Source organism: Neopsephotus bourkii, unplaced genomic scaffold, assembly GCF_033783945.1.
Source record: "Neopsephotus bourkii isolate Nb327-2 ecotype Australia unplaced genomic scaffold, CSIRO-AGI_Nbou_v1 NB_1060, whole genome shotgun sequence".
Lineage (NCBI taxonomy): Eukaryota > Metazoa > Chordata > Aves > Psittaciformes > Psittacidae > Neopsephotus > Neopsephotus bourkii.
This window is the reverse complement of record NW_026901548.1, coordinates 3,557,505-3,575,804: the sequence shown is the minus strand read 5'-3', so window position 1 is coordinate 3,575,804 and position 18,300 is coordinate 3,557,505. Positions and strand designations below refer to the sequence as shown.

The 18,300-nt window shown below is 45.0% G+C and overlaps 1 protein-coding gene across 2 annotated transcripts in view; it reads right to left on the bottom strand.

The window, feature by feature from the left end:
- Positions 1-12,282, bottom strand: part of TAF4 (TATA-box binding protein associated factor 4) — a 37,247-nt gene extending 24,965 nt beyond the window's left edge. Inside the window, exons 1-2 of one of the 2 annotated variants that reach the window (XR_009726695.1) lie at positions 11,912-12,282; positions 8,923-10,011 (exon numbers count right to left, since the gene is read on the bottom strand). Coding sequence is in view for 1 of the 2 variants with exons in the window: in XM_061361598.1 (XP_061217582.1) it covers positions 8,923-10,011; positions 11,912-12,227 (1,405 nt within the window). In the remaining variant the exon portion in view is untranslated. The remainder of the gene's footprint in view (positions 1-8,922; positions 10,012-11,911) is intronic. The other variant, XM_061361598.1, reaches the window with a different exon arrangement.
- Positions 12,283-18,300: the final 6,018 nt, after the last annotated feature.

Genomic DNA, 18,300 nt, shown 5'->3' with positions numbered 1-18,300 from the left:
AAATCTCCCTTAAAAAATGCATTTCTTTAAGTAGTCCCCACTGTGAATGCCCTACTGTAGGTATATACCCTTTGTAATTTTGGCAGGGACAAAACCCTTTGCTGATGCCATCTTTTCACCTGGAGCTGCGGAGACCAAATGTCACAGTCCCACTGAGTGACAGGTACCCAAAGCAGCATCAGTGGAAATGTTCCTTTCACATCCTCCTCTGCAGAAACAGACAGTGATTTTATCACTCTCACTGCTGATTTAGAAGTTTCTCTGCTTTAAGGATACACTGAACACCATGGCTTTGAGTTCAAACACAAACTATCAACATGGACATGATATTACAAGTAATTTGGCTGATAGCAACACTGATTAAATGGCACTGCTTTGCCAGTGAGTCTGAACACAGAAATAAAAGTATTTTCACACCTGTAAGCTTGAATTCAGCAATTCAAGTCTTGTTTTGATTTTTACTAACCATCAAATGCACAATCCTGAGTAATGACTAAGCTTAATGACTGGCTATGACTAACACATATAAATAATTAGTGCCTTCTCTCCCCTCCCCCCATGAGGCGAGGGAAGGAAAGAAAACCAAATTATACACTGGGAAAAAAAGGAAGAATGAAAGGAAATAAGAGGTTGAAGTTCAAGGCATGATCACTTGTCTCTTATCCACTCCACCCTTAATACTACTGCAAACATGACTGCGCACATGTTCATTAAAAACTGAAAGCTCCTCATGCTTTCTTTTACAGACTTCTGCACAGTTCAGCCTTCCTACTCTGTATGTCTTCTTCTGACCTCCTCCGCTGATCCCTCAGCAAACTCTTTGGTCACTGCCATTGACTTGTTTGCCAGAGGTGCTGCAATTCCACAGCGCTACTCCTCGGAGTTGGTACTTCTGACTCATGTGAGTACAACTGGTCCCACTCGCCACACCACCACTTACGCTGAACGCACCTGATGTTATTACATCCTGAGAGAGGCACTAAATCCAACCCTCCCTTACAGAAATACTTGATTAATAAACTGAGGAAAGATGTGAAGACAGCCCAGTGCAGCCTCACTGCCCCTCAAAGCATTTAAGACAGACCAGAGCACTCACCACACCTCATTGCTTAGGTTTTGTTTATACTCTGGTATCTAGAGCATGCTTTTTCCAACTGAATCTGCACTAGTTGTTGCACAGAGTTTATCCAGCATGTGGTTTATTCTGCACTAAAGTACTCTGATGGCTTTTAGTAGTTCAACTACTCTCAGAAGTATATATTAATCAAGTTACAATGGTAAGTTAGATCATTTTTACTAGATATTTCCTTGATTCAATACAAACCTGAGAACATGCTAGCCATGTAAAATAACATTGCATATCAAGGCGAGGTTTATGTTCCTAGTTACCTAGGTACTGGTTAGAACATACAAATATTTTAGTAATGCATTTTAAGGAAAAAAAGCATCAAAATTAAAAGATAAAGTGTTCATATTTACAGTTCAAATTTAGAGTTCTTCACTGACAAAAAGTTACTCAATTTTTATCAATATTCTTTTTCAAACCCCAAGGAAAAAGCTTGGCAACAAAGTCAAACCTTGCACTAAATCCTGTATAAATACCCAGTAAAAGCACTGTCCCTGGGTGAAAGGATTTACAGCTTATTTATGCTCTTTGCTGAGAATCAGCCTTTTATGTTCAAAGTGTAACTTTCCGACCACTGGTAATAAAAGTGCAGAAACTCATCTTTTTAACATGTTATTTCCAGCCTGACAACAGTTACAGAGGCAAAGATTATCCACATTTGTGCAATGCCTTTAGATAGCCCTACTGAGGCGCTGAACAGCTCTTCCTGCACAAACAGGACACGGTTGTACCAAGTCCTTATAACTATCACCTCTTCTCAATTCTTGTTAATTTATACTATTGTATAGTTATGATAATCGAGGTTTTGTTCTTCACCAAAAAATACTCTATATTTAACCCCCCCCTAATCACAGCCTGGTCTACGTAGAGTTTTTATGCTTCTCTCAATAATCGAGCTGGAAATGGGACCATTTTGTCACAATAATTTAGTGGTACAATCACCAGTGCTGACACAACCATATAGTTGTAAGAGATGCTCATTGTATAAGCTGTTTTCCTTCTCTCACAAGGAAGCAGCATGCAAGAGGGCTGATCCAGCAAAAACTACCCAGACAAGAATGGTTTTGCAACTTTCAAGAAACCTGTATGATTATAAATACACAACTTCCTGCATTTAGGCAAGACCTTCATTAGTTTAAAAACAAATTCAAGTTAATGCATTAGTGAATTATAACAGCACAAAACCAAAGCTTAAGTATGCCCACAGCCACTGTCTCAGTCAAACAACTGTGTGCAACCCACCAAAGGGATCAAGACCTACTGAGGTTTCAGTTCCAGAATGGCACCAGGAAATCAGTGCTCATGGATTACACATCTGTTCGTACACAGAAACATCCACATGGCTGTGCACACTGAGAAACCCTTTGTAACTTGCAAGCACCACATACTCGCTCTGGAGTTTGGCCTTTCCTCACATACAGCTTTACATAACAGATAACTGCTTCCTAAGTAGGATCAAAAATCCCTATCATTGTCTTCAGTTGTGAGAAACACAATTTTCAGAACTTCTTTTTTATGCTTCTACCTCTTCAAATCTTTCACAAGAGATCGTATGTCTGAGGTAAAAAAAGTTAATCTTGCTAACACTTACTGTCTTCCAACTGCCAAAAGCCTTCTTTTTACCATCAAATTCAAAGAGCAGATTCAGACAGATAAGTGGAGTTATAAGGATTCATACACAATGAACAATCCTGACAATATAACTCATTTTCAGGTTCAAGAGGTGATTTCATGTATTTCTGAGAAAAACTGAATATAATCATAAAAAAAAACCCAAAGCCATTTAATATGTTGTGCTCTTACTAAGCAGACTCTTAGTATTTGATCACTGTTTTCTTGAGAACAGAGCCAAAAATCAAGCTTTCCAAAAGCCAGCATCTTCGCTTTGCTAAACCCCAGTTAGATTAGTATCAGTATTTTCAACTATGCTCCTGACCAACTTCATACTTTTTAGGATTCTAGTTACATATTTCCCAAAACAGAGAAGACAAATAATAGTAAGAAGTTTTCCTACACCAAGACATCACATTTGAGGAGAGTTTGTGATACCTAATAAATTGTGTCTTATCAGTGCCCCAAACTGTTGCGTTTTCACCTCAGACTTCTAGCTTTGCTGCAGCATCCTGTCTTAGTAAGTGATTCAAGTCCACCAAATTTGTGGTCCTCAAACCATGATGCTGCATTTTAGAAGTAACCCACATAGATTTCCAGAGCTGGAAAACTCATTTAGCTCACTGACCATCAAAACACCACATAACTTCTAGAGTAGCAGAGTGAAAAATGACTCAAAAGAAAGCACTCACAGTGGTCACTGACCAACAACCTTGATCATGAGCCTAGCGATACCCAAAAAACCCAGGAAGACCATATGTAGATAGGCATATGAAACAAATCCATACATGCTCTTCCAAAGGTACTTTCCATAGAAGAACTGAACAATATGTCACCAAAGTTAATAGCTTTCATAGCTTAACAGAATCACTATTATATTTCCATCACTTAAAGAGACACTCTTCTCAGATGTGCAAAACATCTCATGACACTCAATTTAACAGCAACAAAATCCTACTGCACATCTCCAAGTCTGAAGTCCTTTGGGGTACAAAGCCAAGCATGCAGGATTCCTCAGTCACAAAAGCTACAGTGAGAACAAACACAACTTTCACTCTGGTGACATATGGCAGATATGAGGTAAGAGATTTCAAATAAAGCAGAATGTTCCTTTTGCTGATGCGCGATTTGAACACGAAATCTACCCCTCACCCAGAAGAGTTGTGCAGAGGAGATCCATAGTTATCTTTCAGAAAGAGAGATACCACTTTATGCGCCAAGTATAGGGCTCCCAAGCTCTAATCTTGGCAAAATATCCATTCCCTCATGGCCTTGGGCAAGTCAGAACTTCTCTAACTTGCTCTTTCCCCTAGCTCTAAAGCAGAGTTCATACTACTTTATTTACCAACCACACAGGCATGTTACAAGGATTAAGTTTTGTAAAATCCTTTGAAAGTAAAACATACTGTAAGTCCTGTAAGAAGTTTCTGTTATCACTGTGCAATACAGACATTATTTTTAACCAAACAGACCCATGCCAACACAGTTAACAGGCATAATATTGGCAACACATACAGGATACATACAGGAAAACTATAATCAGGATATGTTTGAACTCGCTTACTAGTCAGTGAGAAATAGAAACAACTACATTCCACTACTTCATAGTATTTCTTCTGTCCCTTTCTGGATCTCTTGCATTATAGAACTCTGTAGATTTCCTCTTCTTATTTGTATTACCAGTTACTTTAGGCATTTCTGGATACATATTTCAAGTATAAAGTAACTCAAAAAACACTGCACCCCAGCTCTTCACTGAAGGAAACTGAACTGCTCCTGCAGATGTTATCTTTCAGTGACTCCAGCTTCAAGAAGTATGACTGCTCATGTGGAAAGGACCAGAACCCATGCTGTAAAGGCAGTATGTGCTTAGGTAGTTTCCCCATCTTAAAGCCACTATAATCAAAGCTTAAGTTAAGAATCCTTCTTGGATAGGTAGCACCAGCTAAAAATCAACAGCTTCTACAGAAGTTAAGCTTACATTTAACACCCAAGTGAAGTCTGCAGCATCTAAGGCCATGAACAAAACCTTGAACACGAAAACACATACATGTCTGCATCAGTGGATTACAGCACCAATGTTCTTCCAGGTACCCTTTGCTTCCAGAAAGCACCAACAGTAAGTTTAAACTGACTGTAGAGATCACTTGCATTATGCCTGTTCAGAACTCTGGAATATCTTTAGAGAATCCCCATGGGTTTCACAGCCAAGAGTGGAACATCCTGTAGTCACCACAGAAATGGCACATGAGATGCCCTCCAGAAAAAAAGTAATAATGCAGTCTAGTCTCATCCTCTAGCACTAGCTACTGGCAGATCCAACTGCGTTCTGTGAAACTGTAAAGAAGTTACATTATTAGATACGAAGCAAAATGAATCTGCAATAGGAGTTCTATTACAGCTGCACAACCACGTTACTGCTAATGAGAATACTGGTCACAATCACAGAAGTAAAATAAATACATAAACTCCACAGACAACCTGCCCTATCTGCTATCTCCAAACAGATTGAGAGTCACAGAATCTTGTTTCTTCAGAAAAAAAAGAAAAAAGTCTTTAGCATCAAGCTAGCAAATCTTTGTAAGTACTAGAAACTTCCAGTGAAGGTAAAAGAGGGGGACAGTGAAGTGAAGGTTTCTAGATTTCAGTTTCACTGCCCAGACCTACCCACTCTGTATTGTTTGCACTGTACACCTACAGCACTCCCTCCAGTCTGCTCTCTTCCTTAAGCAGGCACCTGCTTATGACAAGATGCTTGCATGTAAAAATAAAGCAGAAGAGAGCAACAACAGAAAGCATCAGCAAGAAGAGAAAGGAAAGATTTGAAACTTTATGTTGCCAATACTGATAAAGCAAGTACAAGCTCACAGACACTGGTTTTGAAACTGTATTACAGCATTGCTGGGGAAGATAAGATGTTGAAGAGTGATTCTGAAGTACACAAGTTTGTCCTTTTATAAGACGATTTTACCATGTGTCAGTGACTGCCTCTAAACACTTCATGAACTCACACTGCAAAAGATTAATCTCAGGGCATGTTATGCTTTTCTGCTTTTTTTGTCAGTTATGCTTTTCTGCAGACTTTCCTGAGTGCCTATAACAGCAGAACACTGACTTCATGCTTTTACAAACTCACCAGTTTTCCTACCTCTTACCATGTTACTGTACACATCTCACCTTATTGCCTGAAGTAGCTGGAACTTCATACAATTTATTTTCAGTCCCAGTTTCAGATGATGTTGCATCTTTAAAGCAGTGTTGTCTAAAGGGAAACTTGTGCTCCCGCCCCCTAGGAAATCATCTGACAACATTTTCATGTCTTTGCTAAGAAGCTATAAATAAGGTTATTTTTGGACCTTCATTACACAGATCTGTCCAACTGGACCACAAAGTTCCAAACACAGGCTCCTGAAGAGTAAGCACAACAGTGTCTTCCACAGAGACATCAGTAACGGAAAACCATTTTTAATACACAGATGCTCTGAATATTCCGATTTATCTGGGAAGCATTATGCCAGAATCCAGTAAGGGCACAACAACTACAGCTCATTAGCTCTTCAAACAGCTCTGATTTGGTCATTTTTTGTTGCACAACTGCTTTGATGCAACACAAAGCACTATTCTAAAAGCAATATATTTTAAAGAGCGTTGATGGAGTCTGTTTTCCACAGATGCATTTTAAGAGACCACCTGAAACCTTTCAAGGTTTCTAATTTTCAAGCCCCTGGTTAATAACACTTACTGCCATTGTATATTCTGCTCTCCATGTATGTGAAACTGTGACTGTGTTGCGGAATTAGAAACAGTAATCCAGGGTAAGAAAATAACTATGAAACATGTGCTGCTTATTGGTCAAACCTTCCATAAGGTTTTCTTTCTAAGTGTTTGTAAATCTTTGTGTGGAAAGCAACATGTGCAGTGCAGGATCTAAGGCTATTTCAAGCCCTGAGTCTCACAAACTCTCATTAGCACACAGCAACTTTTATAAACGTGAACTTGTGATGTAAATTTGATGCATGCAGCAAATGCGCAGCACACAAGTGCTGCAGTTGCAGCCTCATACTAACAAACATCCTTTAAAAATCCAGCCTATGACACTGTAATTTGAAATACAGTTTCAAAAGCAGAGCCACCCATTCTCCTTTCACTCTGAATGTATATGGGCCCTATTAAAGATTAAAGCTGTTGCAAGGGCTGAGCACCTCTGACAGTAACACATGCACCTACAAGATGTTTCTAAGAGCTCAACATCCATCAGTTCTTAACTGTTCTGAAAGAAATGCTTTATGCAAAGCACTTTCAAAGTTGGCTACTTTGGCAAAGTACAAAAATGCAAACCAACACAATTACAAATACGATCTGTTCCACTAAAAAAATTATTTCCAATATTAAGTCTGCCTTAGCATGCAAAAACCCAGTTCCCAATTCCTATGCATTCAGCTGTAAGTATTTCCTTAAGAGTCATGCTATTCTTCTGAAGTTATAAATATTTTTAAAGTGTGGGAAAGACAAGAAAAGTGCTAAATAAAAACCCTCCAGTGTTTAGAACCTGTATTGGTTTACTTTGATCTATTGAGACCTCCAAAGGTGCAATTTATGGTCCAATTATGCCTAAGAACGGGCAACACTGCTTCTAAGAGTAACACATTTCAGTGTGCTCTGGCACTCGGAAAACATCAGCTACCTGGAAAAAAGGTCCCACTGGACTCCATAGTGGTCTTTTTCCCATAATCAGGTTTATAATGCAGTATTAGTGAAAATACAGGTGCACATGGCAATAGACTGGAACATGAAAAAACCTTTGATACACTGTGGCAATAAATAAATAAATAAGGCTTTTCCTGCCTGTCAATTCACAAGCTTCAAATCAAGCTCTGGGATTTTAGGTCTGAGTTTCACTGCTGGGTTTTTGTTAAATTAGCAACATGTGTCATTCAAATTACTCATAGAGAGAATAATCTCTAGAAAAAAAGTGAGGAATATTTATGCCAGTTACAGACACAGAATGTTTGACAGACTTCATCAAACTTGGTGGCATCACATACCATAAATAGTATATTACACAAAAAGATGGTGTAGAGTAACACCGTATGGTTTGTGATGTACCTCATGTGACAGGTGCATTGCTCTGAGGTTGCTCAGGAGTTTCAATAGGTGTATTTTTACTAAGACCAATAGAAACAAGTGATGTCCAACCACCACCAATTTCACTTGGTACCAACAGTGAATTTTAACCAGTTGTTCTTTGTACGCTGCCCTGAAAACACTCAATAATAAGAACACAGCTATTACTATAGACTATTAAAAAAGACAGGAAACTATGTGCAGGATTAAAAAAGTATTTTCAATTAAAAAGAGATCTGGATATAATGACAAGCCTGGTTCAAAATAATAGCAAATATATGATCTTAAATCTCCAAATCTAGGATATTTAAGGAGGGACACAACAGTTCTCGGAACAGAAAGGCTTCTCATCCTGCCTTTTACTCACCCACTGAGTTCAGGACTAGATTCCTTGTCCAGAGATACTCAGCACTAAGCATGAGACTAGCTACTACAAAAGCTGCAACCCTAGACACAACAGGGTGAGGTAAGGACAGCGGAAGACTGCCTTTTGTATCAGAACTCCAGTGACTACAAAGATGATCATAAGCTTCAACTCTGTGAGTTTTTAAGTTGGACTTTGAAGGTATTTCAAGCAAATGAAGGCAGTTTTCTCCTGTTGTATCTGCTGCTCCTCTATTCATGAGTGCTCTGTGGTGCTGGGGGCATGCAGGGACAGAGAGGGAATCGAAAAGCATGTGAAGGCTACATGAACTACTGACAAAACCACCTTAAAAGTCAAAATGCCTTAATGTGAAAATGAAACAGCAACTTTTCCTTTGATAACATCCCATGGTGAGGCTTTGGCTGTTTACAGCTTCATCTACACTCACACCCTGACAAAGATACCAGGCACAATTATTCTTGTATTATTGCCACTGGAAAGACTTTTTGGTCACCCAAATTCATATACTAGGTAGTGAAATGCTACTACACTACTACTCAAAATCAGACAGTTCTCATTGTTAAATGTAATGCCGTTTCCACACCCCACAATTGAACAGCAAGAAATCTTACTTGGACCCCTTCCTCCCTGCAAGAAATACACTTTCAAAGTAAAATCCCTCAATCCTCTTGCTTACCTGGTGGTAACTGAAAATTCTGAATGTTAGTTGGGTTCTGAGGTGGCTGAGGCAAGCGAGGTGCTAAAACGGTAGGAGTCAAAGTTGCTCTTATTCCACTCGTAGTTGCTGTTGGAGTCCTTGGCAGACTTTGTGCCGCTGTATTGGCAGTGCCTTTAGCCATTCCCGTGGGGGTGCCAGGAGCTGCAGGAGGTATCCCACCAGGATTGGGAGCAACATTGGAGAGCCCCGCTTGCATAGTTTGCCCAATAATCATGTTACCCCCTGTAGTACTGGGCTGGCCAACAGTAGCCAGTGTCTGCTGTTGGGATACTGCCTGGACTATAGCTTTAGGAGACTCAGATTTGATGACCTGTGTGGTGGGAGCTGCTGGCACAGTGGAACCAGACTGGCTGTTCACAAGTGATGTCTGGAGGGAAGCTCCAGATCCCACAGTGGCTGTAGCAACAGCAGGAAAACTCCCCACACTGATGGTTGAATTGATCACAGTATTGCTCCCATTCTGAGTGGCTGCCCCAGCTGCAGCTACTGTGGGTCCTGCTGTATGGATCGGCGGCCGCACAAGCGTTACCGTCGGTGTCCCAGTCCCAATGCTCGGTGGTGGCTGCGAGGAGATAACTGTGGGCGAGGAGGAAGATGCAGAGGACACAGCAGTGTTAAGGAAAGACGTCTGGATGACAGTGTTGGAAGCCGATGGCAAGACAGCATTAACAGTATTTCCCTTCCCCACAGATCCAGGTCCATTGTTAACAAGAGGGGCAACAGCAGGGGCAGGAGCAGGGTTAGCAGTCACCGGAGTCCCAGGGAAAGCAGCACTTCCTGTATGGTGAGAGTTCATCACCACATTACTCCCGTTCAAAGTTTGCACTGTTGTGGTCCCAATCTTGCCATTCCTGGTGGACAAGGCAGTTGCCATGGTGCTGATAACCACCGATTTGCCCTGACTGAGGGTCCCTGGAGCAGCAGTGACTTCAGATGCTCCTGCTGCTGCAGTGGTGGTGCTGGTGCTCGTTGTGGTGGCTCCATCCAGAGCTGAAGTCTGGGACCTGGTGTTATGGTTAATAACGCCCCCTTGCACTCCTCCTGCTCCTGCAAAACAACAACAAGGTTAAACAGAGAAGGAGCGAGAGGAGAAGCCCAGAAGACAGAATGCTCTTCCTCATCACCAAGTCTTCTCCATCTCTCATGCTGCCTGCCCGGAGCCAAGAGAACAGGACAGAGCACAAACTGAAGATGGCTTTGAAGCCTCGGTTTTCCTACCAAAGCCTGGCAGATTCAGTATTAATTTGAACATAACTGGTTTTGACACTACAGTAAGACAAAACAGGGAAAGCAGATTTGATACGAACCAAGGGAAGGGAGGAGAAAGATCACCTCAGACATCTTCCCCAGTCTAGAGCCTGACATGGCATTTAGCAACAGGAGGGAAGACACATGAGTAAGACAAATCCCCTCTGCCCAGCACACGTTACCTACAGATCAAGTCAGTTAGATCAGGAGGCTCAACCACAGCAAAACACGAAAAAGTGAAAGGAAAACATGAGGCTGGCAAGATAAGAAATGCTGCATGGCCTGGAGCAGGTTACTATAAAACCCCTCTGCTTTCTCACTGCATTTGTTCTTCCAGACCTGAAGTTCCCACAGCCTGAGATCACTGAAAAATAAAGAAATAAAAAGCAAAGCTGGTTTGAGAAGGGACAAGGTGATGAAGCTTCTTGTCCTGAGTACTCCTCATGCCTCTTGATGAGGCCTGGTGTTATCACAAGTACAATCACACAATCCAGGTCCTGGCCCTACAGAGACAGAAAGAGGAAAAGAACAGTAACAGACAGACACTGAGAAGCATGTTATAAGGGTTAAGGAGATCCTCCTGGGAGAGCTTGATTAATCTTAACAGAGGGTCTCTAACATCTTCTTACACTTCAGCAACAAGAAAGCAAGCAATAAAAAAAAAAAATAAATGGGGGGAGGGGAGGAATTGCAGAGATTCTGGGGAGACATTAATTTTAATTCCCAGAAAACCAGCTTCCCTCCATTCCCATGTAGTGAGCCCTCATCCCAGCCTTCACACTATCCCCCTACAGCCTTCACAGCACGAAGAAGGGGAATATTCCCAGGTAGCTACGGGGGGTGTGTGAGTGGGTGGGAGAAGACATTGTACAAGGTGGGGTGTTGTGGCCTCAATTCCCCCCCTTCCTGGGACCTAGTGTTGTGACAACCCCCCCTTGAGGGCAGAGGAGGAATGAGAGGTGTCGAATACCCCCTCCAAGCCCCTGGAACAAGGGAGGGGGCCGGGGGGAAGGAATATCCAGGCAGGCAGATATGGGGGTGAAGCATTTTGAGGGACTTCCTCCCCTTGAAATCCCCCCTCGCTTCCTCCTCTACAGGAAATAGGTGTCATGATTAATAACACCCCCTTCCACTTCAGCAACAGAGAAGGGGGAGGGGAAGAAGCATTTACACAGACAGCTACGGCGGCATTATCAAGAGGGAATCCCCCCATAACCTTCTTCCCCCCCCCGGAAAGGGAAGGGGAGCAGTCACAGGCGGCACAGGAGGCACAGCCATTACCAAGGGGGGTGGGCTCTGCCTCCCTCAGCCCCCGAGGTGAAGAGAACCCTCTTACACTCCAGCAACAAGGGCAGGAAAAGCCGAGGGGACCGGCAGAGTCACGGACGGGCACTGCCGGCTTGTTCAGCGGGGAGGCTGCCCCCACACATGATAAAACACCCTCTAGTAAGCAGAAGCGAGGAGGGAAAATAAAGGGGAGGGAGCAGAGGCGCGGATACACACCGAGGGGGCATGATGAGGGGAGGCTCTCCCCCATATGATCGATACCAGCCTTTGCACTCCCGCTCCTGCCACAGCGAGAAGGAGGAGAGAGGGGAAAGGGGGGAAAGCAGTGAGGGAAGGAGGCAGCCGGAGCTGGGGAGTGGGGGGAGGGGAGGGCCCCTCTCCCCTTAGAGCCCCCCACCCCTGCCCATGTTACCTGCTTTTGTGATCTCTGGGGCACTCAGTCCCATCTTGCTGCTGCTGCTGCTCTCTGTTTGGGCATTAGCATTGCCTCCTACTACTACTCCTCCAGGGCTAGGGCTAGGGCTGCTGCTGCTACTGCTGCCGCTCACAACATGGTTCCCCAGCAGCCCCCCAGCGGCCCTCAGGGGCTCCTGCGCCTTGTGGTGCTGGTGGTGGTGGCCGGAGGCCGCCAGCTGAGACTCCAGGGAGCCCACCAGGTCGCTCACCACCTTCTCATCCACCTCCGTGTTCAGGAAAACCTCATCCAGCAGATCCGAGCCCGCCGCCATCTTTTTTTTGGAGGGTTCCTGTGAGCAGCTCCCTCCTCCCCCCCCCTCCCCTTCCACTCCTCCCTCCCTCCCCCCCACCCCACACACACACTTCAACCCGCCCAACTGCGCAGGCGCAAGCGCCCAGCCTCACATCACCGGCCGGAGAGGGATTCCGCTCGCCGCCGATTGGCCGGCGCCCGCCTATAAAAGGCCGTGCAAATGGCTGCGACCGCCGAGTTAGGAGGCGGGCGGCAGCAGCTCGGTGGCGGCGCGGCTGCGGCTGAGGGGGGCTGGCGGCGCGGGGTGGCGCGCCGCGGCCGCGGGTGAGGCCGAGCCCCGGCCCGTGGCTCGGCGGAGCGGCTGGGGAGGCCCCGGTGGCTGCGGCTCTTTGTCTGCCTCGGCCCAAAATGGCTGCATGTTTCCCCCGCTGCTCCCTGCGGCCGGGTCTCCCCCGCCGCCGCGAGTCTGAAGGGCGCCCCGCACCTGTGCCAGCTGCGTGTAACTGATCCCCGGCAGGCGCGGGGGGGAACCGGGGGGCGGGCGGGTGGACGGGACCCACGCCCAGCCCCGGGCGGGGGCAGCGGGCGAGGAGGAGCGCGCCGGCCCCCGCGCCTCCTTCCCTCCTTCCCTCCCTCCCTCCGCCGCTGTGCAGAGGCGGGCTGTCCCGGAGCGGCCCTCGGTGCGGTTGGGCGCCGTGGCCGCTGTGAGCCAGGCGCGGTGTCGGCAGGCTCCGCTCCGCGGCCTGGACAGCCTGACTCAGCACGGCGCGGCGGGGCTGGGGGGGGAGCCCCGGGGAAGCGCTCCCGCGGAGGGCGGGAGGGAGGGAAGACGGCGGGGATTTCAGCGCTGGGAAGGGAAACGAGGGGTGGAGAGTGAAAGGAGGGAGATCCCCGCTTTAAACGGTCCACTCGCAGCTCCGAGCCCGGCGCTGTGAGGCGGGGGCCTTGCCGCGCCGGGGATGATCCCCGCGCGGTGTCAGCGCGCGTTACACCCCCGCTGCCGCTTAACCCTTGTGGGGAGAGCCGTGTCTCTGCCCAGCCGCGCTCGGCGGGAGCCCAGCGCTGGCAGGAGAAGCTGCACGCGGCCGCGGCCCGGCTCATCGGGCTGGGCTTGGAGCCCCGGCGGGGTGCGGCGGGGCCGGGCCGGGCGCTGGCTGCAGGTGGACGCGTCTTGCTGAGCGCCGGCCTTACAGTAGAGCTGCACTTTGACCTCGTTGTGCAACCATAGTGAAGGAAGTAAATATGGTTAACGTAAAAAATACAACCCGCCTTTGGATAAATGCTGTCTTGTGCCAGGCACTGTTTTCACAGGAAACTGAACTATTGGAATAATATTAACTGGATGTGGAGCAGTGGGAGGGAGCCTGGAGGAGGCCACAAAGATGCTCCAAGGGCTTGAGCACCTCTGTTATGAAGACACGGTGAGAGCTGGGGTGGTTCAGCCTGGAGAAGAGAAGGCTCCTTAAGTGGAGACCTTAGAGCAGCTTCAGTGCCTGAAGAGGCCAACAAGAAATCTGGAGAGGGGCTTTGGACAAGGGCCTGTAGGGACAGGCCAAAGGAATGGCTTTAACCTGCCAGAGGGGAGACTGAGCTGAGCTCTTAGGCAGAAGCTCTTCCCTGTGAGGGTGCTGAGGCGCTGGCACAGGGTGCCCAGAGAAGCTGTGGCTGCCCCATCCCTGGCAGTGCTCAAGGCCAGGTTGGACACAGGGGCTCGGAGCAAGCTGCTCCAGTGGAAGGTGTCCCTGTGGCAGGGGGTTGGAGCTGGATGAGCTTTAAGGTCCCTTCCAACCTGAACGAATTTAGGAGTCTATGAACTGAAAGATAAAGTGCAGCATGTGAGAAGTTATTAAGGGGTATCAAGCTTAAAATAGCTCCTCTTCTTTCACTATTATAAAATAAGCTTTGCTTTACAAATTGAGAAAGGGCAGAATTGGAGGCTGGACATGTATTGCAGTGGGATTGACTCAGCACCTGCTCATGCCCTGGCTGACAATGCCCAGATCTGACTGGTCTGAGAGCTGCCAGAAGGCTGCAAAGATGAAGAATAAGAGCTCTGAGTTATCTAAGAGAAGGGATTGCTTTAAATAGGTCAGAGTATTCCCCACTTAGAGTTGCCCAAACATGGGTGTCAACGCTTCCCGCGTTACATATTTGTGGTGATCACTTCACTTGCAGTGCTGTGACATGAGCTGAATTGCTCTGCTCAATACTTGGCCCTGTGAGCGATGGAAACAGCACCAGAATACTGTGCTGTGTCTTGCCTTGCTCTCAGATATGCAAATGTGTCTACAAGGGAGACGCTCTTTGCCAAAAGTTTCAAACATGAAAACTGGCAGGTATCTGTTCTTAACACACAGGCCTCGAATAAGAGGGTGAGTAAATACCTTTAAATCAAAAATGTTAGAAATTCAGCTTATGGTAAGGGCTATTACTGTTCTAGTTTCTGATTTCCTCCCTTCACCTGCAGTAGACTTTGGCTGCTGAGTAAGAATGACAGCACTGAGCCTTTCCCAAGGTACTGGTCGCTTCACCAGGTGGCATCACTTGGAGGGAGCACCTAAGTCCTCTGAGAAGTTCTATATTCATCTTTTGCTCCCCGACGTTTTGTACTCTGGAGCTTTCCTCAGTCATCATTTGAAACTCAAGGGAGAGAAAGAAAACTCCCTTTCCTTCTCCACGACTTCGAACTTCCATTTCCCCAGTTTTTGCCCAGTTACAGAGCTGCACAGTAGGTGCCATGTTACAGACATCACTGTAGGACATGCTGCCCATTTCCTATGAGGCAGGAATGCTGCTGCAGCCATGGGAGTCCCAGCCACACTCGAGCACATAGCTAGTTTTAGCAGGGGGGAAATTCTATAAGCAACATACCAAAGAACTATCTAGAATAGAAGTCTGGTCCCATTCCCTACCCAACTACACATTTCCTAACTTGAGTACCTGAAGAGTGAATCTACATCATCTGCCCAAGTTATTTATTAAGGGTAAAAAAGCTTGACTTAAGCTGAACCAGCCTGAAGCTGTGGAGTGGCTGCAGGTCTATCTCTTGTGGCATCAGAGTACAGCCTAATGCTGGGCTACAGCACCAGAGGGACGATGGAGAGAGGACATGCATCAAGCTGCAGCAGGAGGAGGGGTCAGAGCAGCCTCTGTTCCTCTACTGCTCGCATTCTAGGACAGCTTGAGTGTAGTTTTCAGTTGCATACAAAACTAGAAATAAAAGCATAGAAATCTTTGTGTCCTTGTTCTAACGCTCTCTTTAGTGCACCATATGGTGTATCTACCATATTAGGTAAACAACTTTACAAAATTACAAGAGCAACTGAGATTCATTACAACTTGTGCATTGTAAGTGTGTAGGATCCATTACTGAATAATTTATCTTTTCATACTCTCTGCCTCTTGTTTGACATTGGAAGTCACTTTCTATGCTGGATTCTTCAGGACTAGGATCCAGCTCCTCTCTGCTCACTGCTCACCTTCCATTTCAAAAGAGCAACTTGGGTAAGAGTTCTGATAATGGGTTACTGGTAATTATTGGTGCTGGTGTAGAAATAGTCAGGCTCAACATACAGTGAATGCTATTTCACCCATCAGCAGTTACATCAAAAGATCTTGAACACTACAGGCATGTACGGATTCTCTCTAGTGCCAAGGAGTAAAAGCTAGGAGGAGCTATACAGGAAAAACGTACTACTGCCAGTTGTTTTAACCTGCTTCTTTAGGATATTGTTATTTAGTACTTATTTTCCCCACTGAGAGCTAGCCTATATAGACCATGGCACAGAGACTGTCTCAAGGTACAAGTGGTAATGCAATTCTCTTACTGTTTGTTTGCTATGGTTAGCCTAAAATTCAGTGCAAGAACATCTGACAGAGGTGGCAGGAGGACGGATTAGTGACAAGGGATGTATCAGAGAAGCCTACAGATGGTTTGCTTTTGGTTGCCTCTGCACATCTCCTTTGAGTCTTAACTGACCAGTGAGTTACAGAGTGTCAGGAGAAGACAAAGGAATGGAACCCTGGTTGAAGATGCAGTCCTATGTAGAAGTTCCTGGTCACTAGACATGAAAGTCTGTATGCTGATTCTTCTGCAAATAGGTGCCAGTCTGCACTAACAAGTGTTCAGCAAAACCAGCAAGACTTCCTATGCATCTGCAATACAAGTGTTTGACAATCTACAGGGAAAATATCCCTGGTTTAAGTGTTTTACTTTGAATTTAGGGGCAAATGCAGTCTTACTACCGATGTGTGCGTGGAGATAAATAAACATCAGTTGCTCTTTGCAGTCTGTGGACTTTGCTGTCTTCTCCTTGGAACCTCAGAATACTTCTTATTGGTCTTAAAATCCTCCTGGTTACTTCAGCTATCCTTAGGTGAATCCCTGAAGAAATCTAATGCCTCCAGTAGTCAGGGATTAATATTGAAAATTAAGCGTGTTGTGCTCCAGGAAAGTGGCTTAATCCTGGCATTGTAAGATAAAGAGAGATGAGCAGTAGATTTGGAAAGCAACTGTGCAGTTCCTATGTAGTTGATGATAATCACACCTACCTACTCTCCTGTTTCCACTTAAGGACAGTGTCTACCCTGATGTCTACTAGACTATCTCTGACAGCTACAGAAGCACCAACGCTTTGACTGCAGTTCAGTGTTGCAGACAGAACACCTAACACAGTGCTGCTATGGAATTGTGGCAAAACCACCCACCTATTTAAGTGTTTGTAGCTGCCTAACATTACTGGAGCTCCAGCAGTGGAGAAGAAAACCAAGCAACTCTTCTTTTCATCAAATATATTTAATTATAGTGAGGTATGATAGAATAAATATATTATGTGTCAGCTTATGGGATATCCTTATTATAAAAGCAAGGTATTTAACAATACCTGGTTACTGATTGGGAAATACATAGAAAATACCTGTTAGAGACTACTTAAGAGCTTGATTTTCAAAAAGCAAAGTTACCTGAGCACACAACTTCCTTGGCAATGTCTCAGTTTTATGAGCCAGTTAGAATACTGTCACTAACACATGCTACAGGCCAGTTCACATGGGAGTTACTTAAGTATGGCTCTACTGGGACATACCAAAGGCTATGCAGCTCAACGTCCTGCACCCAAAAGAAGATGCCCAGAGAATACACTGTGGGATAAAGGATTATTGTTTAAAGGCCTTCAAGGCTTTACAGTCTGAAAGCACTGTGGGATACTCTTTTCCTTCCCAACTGCTCCTAATTTAACTCTCATGCTTGGTACTGCTGGCCAAGATAGGAAGTATCAATATCCAGAGTCATCTGTGAGGGAAGAGCTAGAGAATTGTATTAAGAAAAAGGAGCACTTGTGTAAGAAGATAGAAGTTTCCAACTACGCAGCCCAGCAGCTAGCAGTTCTTTAAGCATATATTCTGAATGGAGATGACTAGCAAACATGCAGAATGATGGCTGTGAAGGTGACCAGAAGCTCTGTGCTGAGAGATTTCTTGTGCAAGTCCATATGATTCATGGGGAAACAAAATATTATTGGAAGATTAGTGTCCTTCTGGTCACTACAAGGAGCTTCAGCAATTTCACATTAATCTGAATTTAGCAAGTTATTAGAATTGACAGGGAAAACTGAACGTGTTTTCCCCTCTCAGCAAATGAGAGTAACTTTTGCAATATTGAAACTTTCAGTGTAGGTACAAAAAGGGTCAAAATCCAGATTCTTGTAGATCTGAACTGAAAGAATAATCCCATGTGCAAGTATTTCTGCAAGTTGTCTTCAGATAACAAACACACTAAACAACCTTCCCCACTCCATCTCAAGTTTACAGTCTGCCAAATGCTCTCACCAAGCCCAATGAGATGATAGGATTCCTCAGAGCAACCTTATAAAGAACCCAGACACAAATATACTGAACTGGATAGCCAGTGTAGACAGAAGATGTATGGAAACATCATCATTTAAAGAAAAAAATGAAAGCCATCTAGTAAAGAATGTTTGTTTTGGTTGTAATGAAATGAGATTGTATCTAAACATTTTGTGGATTTGGAATGCAGGAAGTATGTAAGCAGGATTTTGCCAAGTTTTATTTTTTTAATGACTTCTCTGTAGGAA